This window comes from Diorhabda sublineata, chromosome X (genome assembly GCF_026230105.1).
Source record: "Diorhabda sublineata isolate icDioSubl1.1 chromosome X, icDioSubl1.1, whole genome shotgun sequence".
In the NCBI taxonomy this organism is placed as follows: domain Eukaryota; kingdom Metazoa; phylum Arthropoda; class Insecta; order Coleoptera; family Chrysomelidae; genus Diorhabda; species Diorhabda sublineata.
This window is the reverse complement of record NC_079485.1, coordinates 784,189-801,791: the sequence shown is the minus strand read 5'-3', so window position 1 is coordinate 801,791 and position 17,603 is coordinate 784,189. Positions and strand designations below refer to the sequence as shown.

Here is a 17,603-nt window from a genome sequence, read left to right as displayed (position 1 = left end):
ATTATAAGAATGAAATGAATTTTAAACAGAATTATTTCTATTTTAGAATGTTTATTTTGTTTCAAACCACTGGGTATCTATTCTTATGTACAAATACAGTTCATAACTCTTATTACAAAGTGATCTCTAAATATTTGTAAGCGGACTATTTAAATACCATAAATATTTATATATATAGAAGGATCATCAAAAAATACACGATCATAGTTTTACACGGTATTAAAGAATGTATTAAATTGGCATCGCTGGTCCTGGTAAAGAAAACAAATATTTAATCAAGTATAAACTATGCCATAATGCAATGATTTGTTGGTTAGAGTGCGAGAATCCGATTTAATTTCGTGAAGATGCTGTCCATATACTGGTATAAAGTAAATAAAATTCTAAATTTTTTTATATTCAGAATATATTTCCGTTATTTTGAACAGGTTTGTTGATATTTATAGAATAAGTTTAATATCAATATGAGTAGATAATTATTATATCTTAATACAACAAAACTATTGAGTTCATTGTGTATTCACATTTTAGTGCTTATAATTTTATGGAAATTTTTTTACCTACTTCACAGTAGTGTGCAGTGAATATATTATAGTAGTGAATTTGATATCCTTTCAATTTAATTTGGCTAACAGTCAAGTTCAATAATTTTGTTTTTTTATGACATATTCAAATACGTTTATCGTTACATGTCATTCATATACAGGATTATACAAAAAGTTTGGAAATGGTTTCTTTATTTTTCTTTTCTTACTCTTATGTTCTTAAATTACTTATCAATCATGAAAATAATCGTGTTTAAAGAAACATAGTAAATAAATTTTCGTGTATATCACGACTTATCCCCCAGCTTCGTTGACCTTGAAGTACAGCGAGACAAACCTAAGAACTACAAACTGAAAAGCAAAAAACTAGTAACGGATTATGAGTACGCAAGCTCATAAATGAATCGAACTCAAGGAAATTACTTAGAATAACATATTTTTAATAGAAAAGTACTAGCTTCCACTTCAGATTTGTATCATTGTATTGCTTTTCAAAATATCCGAATGCCTAAAAAAGTAGCATTTAAGATAAGGATTTTTCTTCCTATTTTTAATATTACAATGTGATTCTTTCCAATGAAAACTTTCCAAGTGTTGAATTTCTACAATGAAAATTTTACACATTTCTCATCTAAATATTAAAATCTAATCACACTTGAATACATGAAGTGCTATGGTATTTAATAGATAAAACGTAACAATCGGCAACGCTGTCTGAAGTACGTCATAAACTAAAATTAGTTGATATAAACTTTTCGTACTAAGGTATTTCCAACAACTAAGTAGGATTGAACGTGTCATATTTTTAATTCGGAAAAAATTACATCATATTATTTCGGGTTAAAGTTGAATTAACGGATGATGACAGTAATAAATAATGTCAGGAGTCGTGATCGATTTTTACCCAAACATTTATTATGTAGATGTGATTCATTGGCATCACAATGAATTTGCAGATGTTTGCTATGACTAAAAGTACAAGGTATCTCAAAATTATTACTCCATCAAATTTTACCGTATATAATCTATCTACAATTCATTGTAGATAGTATTTATTATACGAGGACGGTAAGAAGTACCTAATTACAGTAAATTGCGTTCAGCATCATCCGTGTTCATATAACCACACAAAAATCATTTCAAGGGATGAAGCACTTTCAGAATAATAATTACGTAACTTTAATTCGTTCCTTTCATTTATTTTTCACATAAAAATAATGTTTAATTAACACTCGAACAAGTTTTCGTTTCATGAATGTTAAAACTCTGTCAGTTACGAAAATTTTTGACGGATGACATCAGAAACATGACGGAAAATAACAATATAATCACCGTATTATAATATATAATCTCAGTATTTATCCACACTTTATATTGAATTAGAAACCGAAAGACAAACATTTAGCTTCTCCATTTTATGTTAATCATTATGTTCGTTTCTGGTTACTTTGAGGAGGTTCAGTTTCAAAAAGACGATTATCCTGCTCAATGAACGTGAGATTTCAAATCATTCACGTATTTTTAATGATATAATTTAGAATCACCAGACTTTTTCCTTTCCAAAAAAAAATTTTATCGACAATGTGCAAATCTTTATTTTTCTACCTATGTTTCAGAATCAAAATAGGTTCTTTTCCTCCGTTCAACAGATGACCTGGTATCTGCCTTTTTTAGAGTCGGTTCTTCCTTTTCAGTCTATTATTTTGATTGTTCTTTTGTTTCAGGTGTGAATTCGACTTTATTTCTGTGAAACATTGCCAAACACTCGATGGAAACATCTTCACGGCATTGTTTTGTTCCATTGTGAGCAAACGCGGCACCCATCTTGCACAGATTTCTCATGTCCATGTCCATACTATATCTGCTGGCTAGCACACTTTCAGTCTATGATCATCCAGTACCGCTTTGAGGATTTTCTCAATAGTTTCTGGAGTCGTCACCTGATTTGGTCGACCTCGACGATGCTGCTCTTAGTACGACATCCCTCCTCGTTGAAACTCTTCCACCCAATATTGTACTGTTGATTACGAAAGAATAGAACGTAGAATCTAGTTACGCTTTTATATTGTTTGGACTAATGCCTTTCGTACATACTAAACAGGTGCGTACAAAATTTCGGAAGCTATATAAAAAATTAGTTCAACAGTTGTTAATTTTTGCAGCAAACGGAACTTTCTGAATATACCTCGTATATGTAAGTTCGTAAAAATTTCATTGAAACGGATTTCTAAGCCAAGTAATTATAATTTACAAAATATCGATATTAAATAGTCTGTCTACGGCATAATATTCCATCAGCTTCCGTTTAGTAAGGCCACAACTACGAAAAATAAATAATATAATGTAACGGAATTTACTTAGTGCTTACGTGCATCGTCCAGTAGATTTATTGTATTCTTCGTAAAGTCACTCAACCATAACATCTTTTGTAAATATCCACGTTCTATTAACAACTGAGATAATCTCTATTTTTGTTTTATTGTTGATAAATAATTTATGTACAAAATGATTTTTCGTATTTTATTAATATTCAAGTGCATCTGTCAATCAATTCTGATACAACAGTACTGCTATTCTGGAAGTTTTTGGAAGATACGGAAAAAGACTAAAAGCATTATTGATTATTAGAAATATATTTAAATAATTTAAAAATATTACCATGGTGTACGTTGATTCATTTCTTATCTATATGAAACAGAGATTATACAAAACAATATTATCTTTTGATAAATTGAGCAAACAATAGATTAGATAAAAAAATATTGGCGTTTTCTCAAATAATTAATGCACGGATAAATATTTTCCTATTTTATTTTTTTATTAACACTTTTTGTTAGGAAAATGATGAAACAATTCATAACCTAAAAGGCCGATTTCGTCGGGTGATGGTAATCGAAATGCTTGCATAAAATCTGGCCCACCGAGTTACCGGATGAAACATTCTTTAAATGATACTCCACACTGTAGCTAAAAAGATCATTTAGTACCAGGGCAAAAATGGTGCATAAAACTGCCATATTTTCGTACTGTAAATTTTTATATATGAGAAGTACCAATCGAGTAACTGTTTGTTTGTTTAATTACAGTACTTACTAACAAAATAATCGAACTATTTCGAAACTGATTAATAAAAAACACGAAACTTCTTAACAATCTTTCGTTTATGCAAAAATGCATAAATAAAAAAAAATGAGGCCTCTTAGGAAGCCCCCCTGGGCCTGAGGCTCGGGGAAATCTGAGAGAAACTGTTTGTTCATGATGTGAAAAGTTTTTCTGACGATATTGACCGTGGAAAAAAATTTGAGCAACGAGTTTTCTTAAAATTTTTCAATGTAATTACGGCTACGGAATCGATGAAAATTTGTAGCAGTGTTTCCTTTCGCAATGACCATAACATCAAACAAGGTGAGGAAATGGTGCTCGAGAATCGTCGTCGGGTTGGTATCCGAGAGATAGCAGAAGGTCTCAACATCTCTTATGGATCGGTTCATCATATTTTGGTTATTTAATTCGTATCGGAAGACCTGTTTATAAAAACAACGTCGTGTAGAAGTGGCAAAAGAGAGACTCAACAACGTAACTGAGAACCCATCAAACCCAACAAAAGACCTTCGATTCCTCTTGAACTAGTACCTTGGGGTCAAACGATCAAAACGGATTACATCACAATTGTGACTTTTTTGCCAAACAAGAAAAAAGAGACATCACTCAGTCACTGTATTCGTCAGATTTAGTTGATTGTGACTTTTTCCTGTTTCCGAAATAAAAAATCTGCTTTGGTGAACGCGCTAAATCCATTAAAGTCATAAAAAGTGATTCGCTAAAAAGCAATTTCTTACCAGTTTATTGAAAATTGGATTTAGCGTTGGTATGCTGGTATTGGCTCAAAAGGAGCCAATTTTTAAAGCAATAATACACATTTGTCCAGGTCACATTTGATTACATGATATGAAATTAAAAAGAAACAATAAAAAGCAGGGTTAATATTTTCCGATTTCGCATTCATATCATTATTTTGGAATGTATTGATATTGATATGCAGATTTTTAATCGATATCTACAGGAGCAAAGATAGAGAAGATATTTGTATTTCGGAGTTCCCGGCATACCAAACTTTCGACGCAAAACAAAAATACAACGGACGTCGTCTCCTACTTTCGGTGAATGAGTCGATGAAATTTATTTTTAGTATTCAGTTGACGTCACCGCCGTCCCGACGAACGCTGTCCTATGCCCTTCGACAAATATAGACGCTACATGCTGTACGTTTTGGAAAGTATTTACCTCCTTCCTCCTCGCTCTGTTTGTGTGTGCTTGATTTGTATATATATTCAACTTAGTCATAGAATTACTGAATCGTGTGTCATCATAATAATATTAGGATGCGTTGCTTTGTTTCTTTCTTTCCGTTTATAATAAAAAAATTTCATTTTCAATTACTATCCAAGTCTGAGGATGTTCAAAATTCGTCGAAATCTCTAAATTTTCATTAAATATTTATATATTTTTCCATTCGCTTTCCGGAAACGATTTTACTGAAGAGTGACTTCAGAAAATGACAAAACTTTCGCTACGGAGATTATATGATCAGTTTTCGAAATGGTCCTGCTGTCAACTATCAAAATTTTATTTAAATCTGACGGATAGATTAGTTTTCATATGAATATAAAGAAAATGGGTTTAAATTTTTCGGTGAATAATAAATTTTGAAATACCAAAGACCAATCTACTGTAAAAATATAATCAGGTAACTTGGTTTGAACCAATCGTGTAGGGTTGCCAGGTTGCCAAACCAGTTTGGCCGAACATTGAGGATTTTGTCTCATTATTAATAGGTACGACAAAAAATTGTATGTAAAATACAGCAAATCTTGTCAAGTTCTAGTGAAATAATAAATAAAATCGGATGCCAAATCAGATTTTTTTAACTGAAAAATAATAATCAAAAACTTCTCTTCAAGTTAAACAATAAAAAACTTCTCTTTGAGTTACACAATAAAAATAATTAATTAATTTAAGAGCTCGGGTTCTTTCAAAATGTATTTGTAAAAATCTTTACTTGTCAAATTTTGGCAACAGTGTTAACATGTAATCTGTTGCGTTCTTTCGTCCATTGCTGACCTATCAAGAAAAAAACTCTTTCAACGTTTGCGTTTTATCCTGGGGTAGCGAAGAAATACTGACGAATAGTTAGGAATGCTGTAGAGCAGCCTTGACCTATCATAGATTTAAAATAGGTCATCCATATCATGTGTGCTAACAGCCTCTTAAAATCAAGGTTTTCTTTGTTAGTGTTCAGAAAACTTCAATTTTGACGTTGTATTGTGATATTTATATATATCGGAAACTTGATTCCATTCAGGAACATCTTTTAAAGTCATCCATGTGAATTGTGTCTTCGTATAAATTTTCAGTCCAAGATTTTACTCCAATAATGTACATGTTTTTGATATCCTCTTTGAACGCGGGAAACTGTTGAGAATTTTCTTTGTTCTCTTTTAATTTCCCAAAATAAAAGTCACTTTCAGTGGGCAAAAGTCTTGTTCAATTCTTGCATTTATTTTATTTATTATCTTAGAGTTTTCCAAAACAGAAACTTCACAGCCTTATCTGTCATGTAGTTTTGATGAATGGCCATGAAAGGATGAAAAGCCCACTAATAGTCTTTGTCAATGTCTTTTTCAAAAAAATCTCTCGAAGTTGTATTTTTCTTTTCCTTTTTTAGGAAATACGACTTAAGAGTCTTTGGCCACGCCTGTTAGCGAAATGTAAAAAGTCTGGTTCCTCATCAACGACTGCAGTTTCTTCACCTCCAATACACCATTGGTATTCCAGAGCGTCCGTGGATGTCTATAGTATGAAGGTGGCATCTCAGATATGACCGTATCTGGCTAAAATGCCAGTCGTCAGTCGAATTTCGCGCAAAAGGACCGTCCATGTGTACCTTAGCTTGTCTCATGTCAGGTGTTTGTGAGCAGACTATTAAAAGATTACATCAAGAATTGGTGAGTGAATCAACCTCATTGCCCTAGTGAATGAGCTCGACCTTGCTGCTGACACTCACCAGTTAAAAAGTACAATTTATAATGTTTAAAAACATATTTTTGTCGTTTTTTGCAATTAGTATATCTATTGAACAGTCTTCACAGTCTAATTTGACTTGACATAAATAAGTAATTTATTTATTATCAAATTCAGAGACGCTTTGGTTCTTTCGTTCCGCCATTTGCTATTCGTCACAGAAAAAACTGTTTTTGTGAATGCTGACGTGGCGGAAATTGGACAGTAGTCCAAGTGAAATCGCTTTATACAAGTGTAAAAAATTCTTATTGAATATTTGCTGCCATTTTTGTGCAGTTGATAGTTCTGCAAACCCATCAGAAGTACATATCTGACTTTAAAGTTGGTTTAATGAAACATTTCTCCATAAAGTTGCGAAATAAATTATTTTCGCGTACTTTATTGTTCTTATAAGTATAGAGTACAATATATGACGTACAATACTTTATTATAAAGTACGGGTGACTATACTCCGGCATGGAAGATGGTGGAAGAATCTCTTAGCTAGCAATATTTACTTATTTTTAATAATCCTTCGCAGAAACCAAAATTTTGCATTTTGCCGGATAAGTTTGAAACGCCCTGTATATAGTATCGATAAATTGCGTACATGTAATTAAAGGACAAGGTTTTGTTGTTCATTTATCATGATTTCATGTTGCTATTCTTGTTTAAAGGGATATATCGCTATACATTGTGGACTGGGATTTTTTCGAAATTAAAAAACTCGAAATATCTCGTAAAACTTGTACTTCCCTTCGATTTTCTTACGAATAGATACGAATTAAAAATTTTCATACAAAACTGTACAGAAATTCGATATTTTTTCACAGTATATACAGGGTGTGGCGCGAAAAGTTGCGATTAAGAGTGATAACGAATACATTTAATTATTATCGAAATTTCGCATTTTGGCGGATAAGTTTGAAACGCCCTGTATAAAGTATCGATAAATTGCGTACATGTAATTAATGGGCAAGTTTTTGTTGGTCATTTATCATGATTTCATGTTGCTATTCTTGTTTAAAGGGATACATCGCTATACAATGTGGACTGGGATTTTTTCGAAATTAAAAAACTCGAAATATCTCGTAAAACTTGTACTTACCCTTCGATTTTCTTACGAATAGATACGAATTAAAAATTTTCATACAAAACTGTACAGAAATTCGATATTTTTTCACAGTATATACAGGGTGTGGCGCGAAAAGTTGCGATCAAGAGTGATAACGAATACATTTAATTATTATCGAAATTTCGCATTTTGGCGGATAATTTTGAAACGCCCTGTATAAAGTATCGATAAATTGCGTACATGTAATTAATGGGCAAGTTTTTGTTGGTCATTTATCATGATTTCATGTTGCTATTCTTGTTTAAAGGGATATATCGCTATACATTGTGGACTGGGATTTTTTCGAAATTAAAAAACTCGAAATATCTCGTAAAACTTGTACTTCCCTTCGATTTTCTTACCAATAGATACGAATTAAAAATTTTCATACAAAACTGTACAGAAATTCGATATTTTTTCACAGTATATACAGGGTGTGGCGCGAAAAGTTGCGATCAAGAGTGATAACGAATACATTTAATTATTATCGAAATTTCGCATTTTGGCGGATAAGTTTGAAACGCCCTGTATAAAGTATCGATAAATTGCGTACATGTAATTAATGGGCAAGTTTTTGTTGGTCATTTATCATGATTTCATGTTGCTATTCTTGTTTAAAGGGATATATCGCTATACATTGTGGACTGGGATTTTTTCGAAATTAAAAAACTCGAAATATCTCGTAAAACTTGTACTTCCCTTCGATTTTCTTACGAATAGATACGAATTAAAAATTTTCATACAAAACTGTACAGAAATTCGATATTTTTTCACAGTATATACAGGGTGTGGCGCGAAAAGTTGCGATCAAGAGTGATAACGAATACATTTAATTATTATCGAAATTTCGCATTTTGGCGGATAATTTTGAAACGCCCTGTATAAAGTATCGATAAATTGCGTACATGTAATTAAAGGACAAGGTTTTGTTGTTCATTTATCATGATTTCATGTTGCTATTCTTGTTTAAAGGGATACATCGCTATACAATGTGGACTGGGATTTTTTCGAAATTAAAAAACTCGAAATATCTCGTAAAACTTGTACTTCCCTTCGATTTTCTTACGAATAGATACGAATTAAAAATTTTCATACAAAACTGTACAGAAATTCGATATTTTTTCACAGTATATACAGGGTGTGGCGCGAAAAGTTGCGATTAAGAGTGATAACGAATACATTTAATTATTATCGAAATTTCGCATTTTGGCGGATAAGTTTGAAACGCCCTGTATAAAGTATCGATAAATTGCGTACATGTAATTAATGGGCAAGTTTTTGTTGGTCATTTATCATGATTTCATGTTGCTATTCTTGTTTAAAGGGATACATCGCTATACAATGTGGACTGGGATTTTTTCGAAATTAAAAAACTCGAAATATCTCGTAAAACTTGTACTTACCCTTCGATTTTCTTACGAATAGATACGAATTAAAAATTTTCATACAAAACTGTACAGAAATTCGATATTTTTTCACAGTATATACAGGGTGTGGCGCGAAAAGTTGCGATCAAGAGTGATAACGAATACATTTAATTATTATCGAAATTTCGCATTTTGGCGGATAATTTTGAAACGCCCTGTATAAAGTATCGATAAATTGCGTACATGTAATTAATGGGCAAGTTTTTGTTGGTCATTTATCATGATTTCATGTTGCTATTCTTGTTTAAAGGGATATATCGCTATACATTGTGGACTGGGATTTTTTCGAAATTAAAAAACTCGAAATATCTCGTAAAACTTGTACTTCCCTTCGATTTTCTTACCAATAGATACGAATTAAAAATTTTCATACAAAACTGTACAGAAATTCGATATTTTTTCACAGTATATACAGGGTGTGGCGCGAAAAGTTGCGATCAAGAGTGATAACGAATACATTTAATTATTATCGAAATTTCGCATTTTGGCGGATAAGTTTGAAACGCCCTGTATAAAGTATCGATAAATTGCGTACATGTAATTAATGGGCAAGTTTTTGTTGGTCATTTATCATGATTTCATGTTGCTATTCTTGTTTAAAGGGATATATCGCTATACATTGTGGACTGGGATTTTTTCGAAATTAAAAAACTCGAAATATCTCGTAAAACTTGTACTTCCCTTCGATTTTCTTACGAATAGATACGAATTAAAAATTTTCATACAAAACTGTACAGAAATTCGATATTTTTTCACAGTATATACAGGGTGTGGCGCGAAAAGTTGCGATCAAGAGTGATAACGAATACATTTAATTATTATCGAAATTTCGCATTTTGGCGGATAATTTTGAAACGCCCTGTATAAAGTATCGATAAATTGCGTACATGTAATTAAACGCGATTTTTGTAACATCATTTTTTGGATAGTTTGAATAACACATTTCGTAATATTAATAATAAAAAAGTGCGAATTTAATTGGACGTGCTGGATATTTTTTCAAATTATATAGTCGAAAGAATCATCTTTATAACAAGATACCCTGTATATTTTTAATTTGAATACCTAAAACAAACGCGTAATATAAATAAAAATCTTATTTCAGCTGACCTAAATAGTATGGTTTTAAGTTTCCTGTACACACTGTGACATTTATAAAGGCATTATTTTGATATTTGAAGAGGTTTGTGAGTTAAATGAAATAACCTGTTTACCTTGAGTGAGCTCACTATCGAGTAATGCAGACAGCCCAGCTCACATCACGTTAAACTCGATTTAATTTGTATTCTTTCCTATATAGGCAGCAGTCTCAAAAATACCTTCATCGACTATCTTAAACAAAACCAGTTCATAATAATTATTTAATTGCCCGATTGTTGTGGGATAGAAAAATACACACATCGAATCAGGGGGAACTGCGGGCACGAGCTAAACATAAAATAAAATAAATATAAATAATTTACGTGTTTTTTATAATCTTAAAATGGTTATACGAGGTGTTACAGAAGTTATAAAAAAAACGCTTTAAAAAATTATAAAATTTTTGTCTATATATTTTTATTATTATTATTTTATTTTATACGTTTTTAATGTCATAACATACACTCAAACAACCAGTGGTGTGCGATAGGAGGATACAATTTGAATATATTAATTTGTCTCAATTTTGATTGATCACAATAACGAAATCACTAGGAATTTTTTATTTTGTGGATAATAAATCATTTAGTTTTGAAAAATAGAAAGACGTAGCTTTATCAAACAATAATTTGCGGCTATTTTACTCTCTGAACGTAGATTATAAGTTTGTAAAACAAACTAACGCACTTCTGGCTTATTTTGTTTTGGTAAAGCCACCGGAATATGCAACTAATTATTTTTTTGACGTAGTAGTATCGATATAAATAGATTGTTTTATTTTTATCAACGAATTACCGGAAAATGTTTGGATGGAGCGTACTTATAAGTCTAAAAATATCTCGTAGGAACGCCTTTCTCCGTTTTCAAATAGTTTACAAATGACTGGAGTCGATTTTATTTTAGTACGTATCCATATGTATGGCTCGAGTTATACATTTCATTTATTATTATTAGTATATACATATATATATATATATAATACGGGAAACAGGATAAAAAAATGAAAACAAACAATCGTTGCTATTTACAAAACTACCATTACAGGGAAGTTATTGACGAATCAAAAAATCATTTTTTCCATTGAGCTTTAACTATCGTTTTTATAGTATTTCGAATATTATCTTCTGTCAATTCTTTTTTAATTTTTTTTCCAGCCTAAAATAAGCCATTGCATTACCTACCTTCTTCTATTGAATTTATAAATTGGCGGCGAATTTTTGATTAAGAACCTCCTAGAGACGCATCAGGATAACCCTAATTGATCTTCCATCAGGTTTCCCTGATCATGTCCATATAAGGAAACTCTCGGGAACACCTTATTGAGAAAAACAATTCTTATTGGGTTATCCTGACGAGGTCACATTAGGTTGACCCTATTGAAAATTAATTTTCATAAGGTCTTCCTGATCATGACTTCTCAGCTACTATTAGTGATCTGCTCATCAAGTCCTTGTCAAGTTATCCTAAAATTTACCTTATCAGGCTGCAGATTTACCTGATAAGGTCCTTATCGGGTCCCCACAAAAATTTTTATCGGGATCGTCGCATCTAGTGATAACAAAATCATTCCAGAAGAGATAACTAAATGCTACAGTTTCAAAACATTTCATTAACCAATGTCGCATCCACATTTTGTAGAATTATCAAAAGATTGTCTTTGACTTCATGAATTCGCATCAGCTCAACCATCTGGAATCTGTCTTTGCGACGGGATTTGTTTGTTAATTGTCTTTTTTGTTTAACCACGGAGTTCGGCATGTTCGGGCTGTTTTTCATCGCTAGTAACAATGTTACTAGGTTGGTTTTCTACTAATTCCGTCGTGACCTCAATATCCCACGTAGGTGGTTGACCAAAACACGAACGATCCTCAAGCGTCAAATCTCCACTACTAAAACGATTGAACCAACGCTGTGCCTTTCGTTCATTAATTTTTTTTACATGTTTTCCTTGCTACCACGGTATCTTTTGTTTCCAATAACTTCTTGACAATAGTCATGGAATCAATACATTTAACACTCCATGTATTCGTTTTAAATACTTTATACTATATATGTTTTAAGTAACAAATAGTCGAATATTTTGTCAAACGAATAACTGCGTAGATTTCTAGTGAGACCCATTTTACCTACATTCAATCTAACAGAAACTTTACAATCTTCTATTATTAACAACAATAAGCCGTTACTTTCACCTGCATTTAGAAAATCATATCCGATGAAAAAAATTACGAAACTAAATTAGAAATGTTCTACGTCGGTTCAGGAATCATCTCGAATACCGTTTATGTGGACTTAATTTTATTCATTATACCTACTCGTCTCTTGAATAATGTCAAATTAAAATATACATTTCACTTCTGATTCGATTGATATTGAGATTATTTTAACATAATATTCTCCAAGAAGGACTACAAAAATTCGACCTCTCGGACTGGATTCAAATAGTTGAAACATAAAGGACAATTCACAATTTCGTCTTTATCGGAAAAATTTCTTGTTGTCTCGAGAAGTCTTCTTCATGAAATTGTGTCTGAATAGTGGCAAAAATCTTTGATGACGGATTGGAAATTGTGTTATTATGGAAAACGGTATTTACTTGAGTTGCTCCCTTAGTTCGTTGAGATTCGAAGCACCCCAAAGAAAATAAAATCGTTTGTACATGAATCTGATGATTTGTAGTATTGAGAAAAGAAATAAACAATAGTGGCTGAAGCTCAAGACTAAATTTACATTTTTCCTAATTTTCACGGATCTAAGTATCCAGCTCAGACATTCCACCTCTCATTTTGTATTTTCATCGATTAGATTGTATATTTTTTGGGAAGTCATTTCGCCCTTTTCAGCCGCTCTGCATCTATACCTAACAGATATTTTGTACATGACATCTCATTGTTCTGCCTCCAAGATATGAAACTCCTCCCTAAACAAGTTTTTTGTCTCACTTCCGGAGATGTTACACTACTTCATCGAGGTTCCTAAGCCTTTTGCTGACATTCGCAGAGTTTTGTTGTCTCTATGGTTCTCTAACCTCTATTCACATTCTCTCAAAGTGTGAAACACTAAGAAACACCTGGGTGCGTATGAAATAGAAGACGAACATCTCTGGCAATTAAAGCCATCCCACATTCTAGACATTTTAAAAGAAATGGGATTAATGGATAAGCTGAAAATAGTTGGCTCTCCAGGATTTCAGCAAGAAAGAGGGACACAATAGATCCTTTGGGTTGCAGTGTTTACGAAACCCCAAATCCATACTTACATACATTCTTCTTCTCCAATGCTCACTCCAATGTTCACTTCTATCTTACCTAAACAAGTTTTATAATAAAAAACTGCTTTAAAGCAGTGATAACTGTATAATACTGATCGATTTCGATTCTAATGAGTAGGAGAAAGATTTTATTTTGAAATTTCCAATAGCCAATATTGTATAGACGAATAGTTGAAAGAAGAAGAATCCCGGTATATGAATAGTTCTATTACTAATGCAAAAACCTGCTTTGGTGTTTTGCGATTCAATAAATTGACTATCCGTGTATGGATTTAAACAATTTAAATGCGGAGTCTCAGACATGAACTGATTCATAAAATTTTATCAATGTCACACGGATATGACAAATCGATTATTCAATATTCTGGAAGAGTATTAATCAGTTTGATGTGTGCAAATTCCACCGCAAAACGAATGTTTTTGAAATGAATAATTAACTCGAAATTTGATTATATTAGTAAGTCAAAAGGAATCAAAGATTACTTCTATAATAAATATTTCCCAAAAAAAAATAACTACTTTAGAAATGAGCAAGCACAAATTATTTTTTAAAACTGATTACAAATAAGTGACAATAAGTCGCCTCGTACTAGTTTGTCATCTTGGAAAGTAGTGTACAGTTTTATTATAAGCAATTTCATATTCTACTTAGCGAGACTTGCCGTTTCACCTTTGATTTATTAAACAAAAGATAAGTTATGTGCATATATAAATATGAGAATACATGATGCAATATTATATAGTGTAGCCAGACAAAACGTTGTTAGGTTTTTACAATCGAACAACAGGTGGCATTAATAAATTGTGGCACCACTGTATTTGTGAATACTGACGTTTGACATTGTGAAGCCGATTAGAAAATGACTGAGTAGTTGTTAGCGAACGTTCAAAAGAAGCAACTTTGTGCGTGTAAAAATAGAAATCACGTTTGGTAATGAAACGTCATTAGAGAAGACTATGTACAATTGGTTTGCAGAATATCGAGAAAGTCGACCAAAATCGACCATACCGAGTAACATTATTAAAGAAGATCGGCATGTGACTTACGTTAAGGTGGGGGAAATATATGTTCCATCTCATTGCCTGTATTCACCCGATTTATCACCAAATGACTTTTTATTGTTTCTCATTGTCGAACAAAAGATGCGCGGACAGCGATTCTCATCACCTCAAGAAGCCGAAGACATCCATAACCATGTTTCACTTTTTGTAAAAACTTAAAAGGCAACCCTTGTCCTGATAGTGGAAGATCTTAATCATTAATATGGATAACAAATTCAAAGTTATTATTTAAATTAATTTTGAGACATCTTTCACAATATCGATCCAGTAGATACAATTTTTTGCCTAAATTCGATAATAATCTGTATTCAATATTATTCTTTACTGTCCACTAACTACTCTTAACGAAAACATATTTTAAAATAAACGATTTTTTCATTCTTAACAACATTATTTAGCAGCATTTATCAGCTAAGTACTACAAAACCAGTTGTAAACACATGATTATTTTTAAGTTGCCCTTGAAAAATTAATTCGTCGTACATGTCCCCAGCAAGGCAAAGCAAAAGCGAAGCATTTACGCCATCGTCGTCATCGAATCGAAGAAGAGAAAATAATACGGTACCTGAACAATCAACCCATTCGCCAACGCCGGCACCGGCAAAAGGTCACAGTCCAGATCTTGATTCTCGAGCCGAAGCAGGACCGGCTTCTTTCATACACTTTGTAAAATTTGTGCAATATTGTTAAATAAACAGAATTGAAAAAAAAAATTATTTAACGCGTTGGTACGTCAATTAATTAATTTTTGCAAATGAATTGAAAGTAACCAATTCAGACTATCATAATTTTACTTTTTGGACCAATCAATTAGTTTCAAGTTCAGTATTTAGTTCAAATTCTATTTTTTCTTGGAAAATATTCAATAGAAAAAAAGACAAGTTGTTCGAAGGTCACCAAAATCCGATTTTCGAAATTATGTTGTTGATTTTTCCCAGGATATTTGCCTATAATAATCAGATACATACGTACAAATGGTAATATGGTATTCTTATAGGAAAATTAAACTAGGGTATCATAATTATAGCTTTTCATTTCTTAATTGCAAGAATTGGAAATAAATTTAGATAAATACTTTTCATTTAGAATATGGGGTCATATAAATAAATATATTCAAATCAAATTGTATTGTTCAATCTTTGATAGAACTCTCGATATCAACATTTTTGTCGTCTCGTTTATTACTCTTTAAGTCACTAGATATTTTTGAATTAGTTTTTGTAATATTAGCATCAGATGGTAGTCTGAGAGTAAAATCAAATTCTTCTATTTCCTTGTAAGTTTCACTAGTTGTAGGGTCAATTGATGAGGGACCGCTTTCCGCAGAGGACATTTCAATAGAAGCAGAAAAGTCAGAAGAATCGGGATCGCAGTAGTTCATATTTGATGGAAGCTGGTTGAGTTCATAAAAGCTGGTCTTTCGTCGAGGAATCACCCGATTTGGTAACGGATCCAAGGTAAATAATGAACCAAAGTAAATGTGTTGGACAAGAGGAAATCTGGACAAAACCTGTAAAACATAAACTAATATCGAAATTCCTTTCAAAATAAACTTACTTACCTCATCTTTATACATTTTCAAAAGACCTTCATTAATGTTCGTCCAACTGGATACGGCGCTGATGCTCCATAGTTGATAAGAATGTTGAATAAATTGTCCACTCTTCACTATATTGATATATTGGACGCAACTAAGAAACATGTAATCGTATGCGTATTCATCAACTATTTTTTGTTTCAGAAAACAAGTAGGATCCCAAGAATCATTTTCTAAAAAAATATGGAATTCATTCACTAAGATCCTGATTTAAAAGGATACGTCAACTAACTTATGAATTGAGAGCTGCCCCATATAAAAGGAACAAATTGGTAGTCATCTAAGCGCCAAAAACCACGACATCCTGCGGTCTCCATATTATAAGTTACTTGTAGTTTTCTCACTAAATGTAAGTACCTAAAATACACTGAATAATTAAATAAATTTATACTGTTCGCTTCACAAACCTGACGAATATTTTGCAAGCTGCTGGTACTAGATCATCAATGTCTAAATAACCAATTTTGAAAAGTGCAAGTAAAAACATAATGAAAGTCAGTTCGTGTTCAGTTCCATAGTAAATTCGATTAGAATTTCCGAATGCGTTTACGAAATACTTTTCTATTTCTAGTAATGCCCTAAATAAATAATGCGGTAACATATCTGCTATCAGCAGCACAGCTTCCTGAAACATTTTTAGTCAGATAAACATAATTCATATTTGTTTGATTATAACTCTTTGAAGTCTTGCATGCCAGTCTCTGTATGCTTCAGTTGAAAAGCGTTTATCTTTGACCGGAGGAATTTCATCTATCCATTCATCAAGAGTATCCAACATACTGTAAATTTTATCAACACATTCTGAAGCATTTTCACTGCCCATTGAATTGGTCTTCCCTCTGATATAATTATTCACGTTACAGATAAATTCGAATATATCCTAAAATGAACCATTAAATAATAATTAGTATATAAATAATATAGAATACTAACTTTATATGCTGGCGATGCTTCCCAACGTTTCATGTCCTCTTTTTTTTTAATCATTTTAGTCGGGGTGGTAAATTCATGATCATCTAGTACTGTAACAGTTTAAAACATGATGTTAAAAGCTAAAAATACAAATACAACTTACTTAAACCAGGATAATAACGTCGATATGTCATAACTTTTAATTTTGAAAATTAGCCTCGAAAGTATAAAATTAATGACAGATATAATGACATATTCTAAATTAATAAGAGATGCGTTCTGTTGAGAAGATATACTATCGAGTCTCTAGTTTATAGAGCAATCTTTTTTTATTAATTCTATGAATTAATAAAAGCCGGACCTGATCGGATTCATGAAGTATGGAGTTGGTCTCGCGCAACCGCGTGAGGTGTAAATATTTGTCGTAGTATGTATCTACTAGAATTCACATATGTATTATGGTCGCTGGATAAGA

The 17,603-nt window shown here is 32.0% G+C and overlaps 1 protein-coding gene across 1 annotated transcript; it reads right to left on the bottom strand.

Annotated features, from left to right (window-relative positions):
• Window positions 1–15,690: 15,690 nt before the first annotated feature.
• Window positions 15,691–17,369, bottom strand: LOC130450693 (serine/threonine-protein phosphatase 2A activator-like). Its single transcript, XM_056789247.1, has 7 exons — window positions 17,292–17,369; window positions 17,150–17,238; window positions 16,893–17,096; window positions 16,624–16,841; window positions 16,449–16,573; window positions 16,181–16,389; window positions 15,691–16,129 (listed from the first exon to the last, which is right to left on the bottom strand). The coding sequence occupies exons 1-7, from the start codon at window positions 17,320–17,322 to the stop codon at window positions 15,752–15,754; spliced, it is 1,254 nt and encodes a 417-aa protein (XP_056645225.1). The 5' UTR covers window positions 17,323–17,369; the 3' UTR covers window positions 15,691–15,751.
• Window positions 17,370–17,603: the final 234 nt, after the last annotated feature.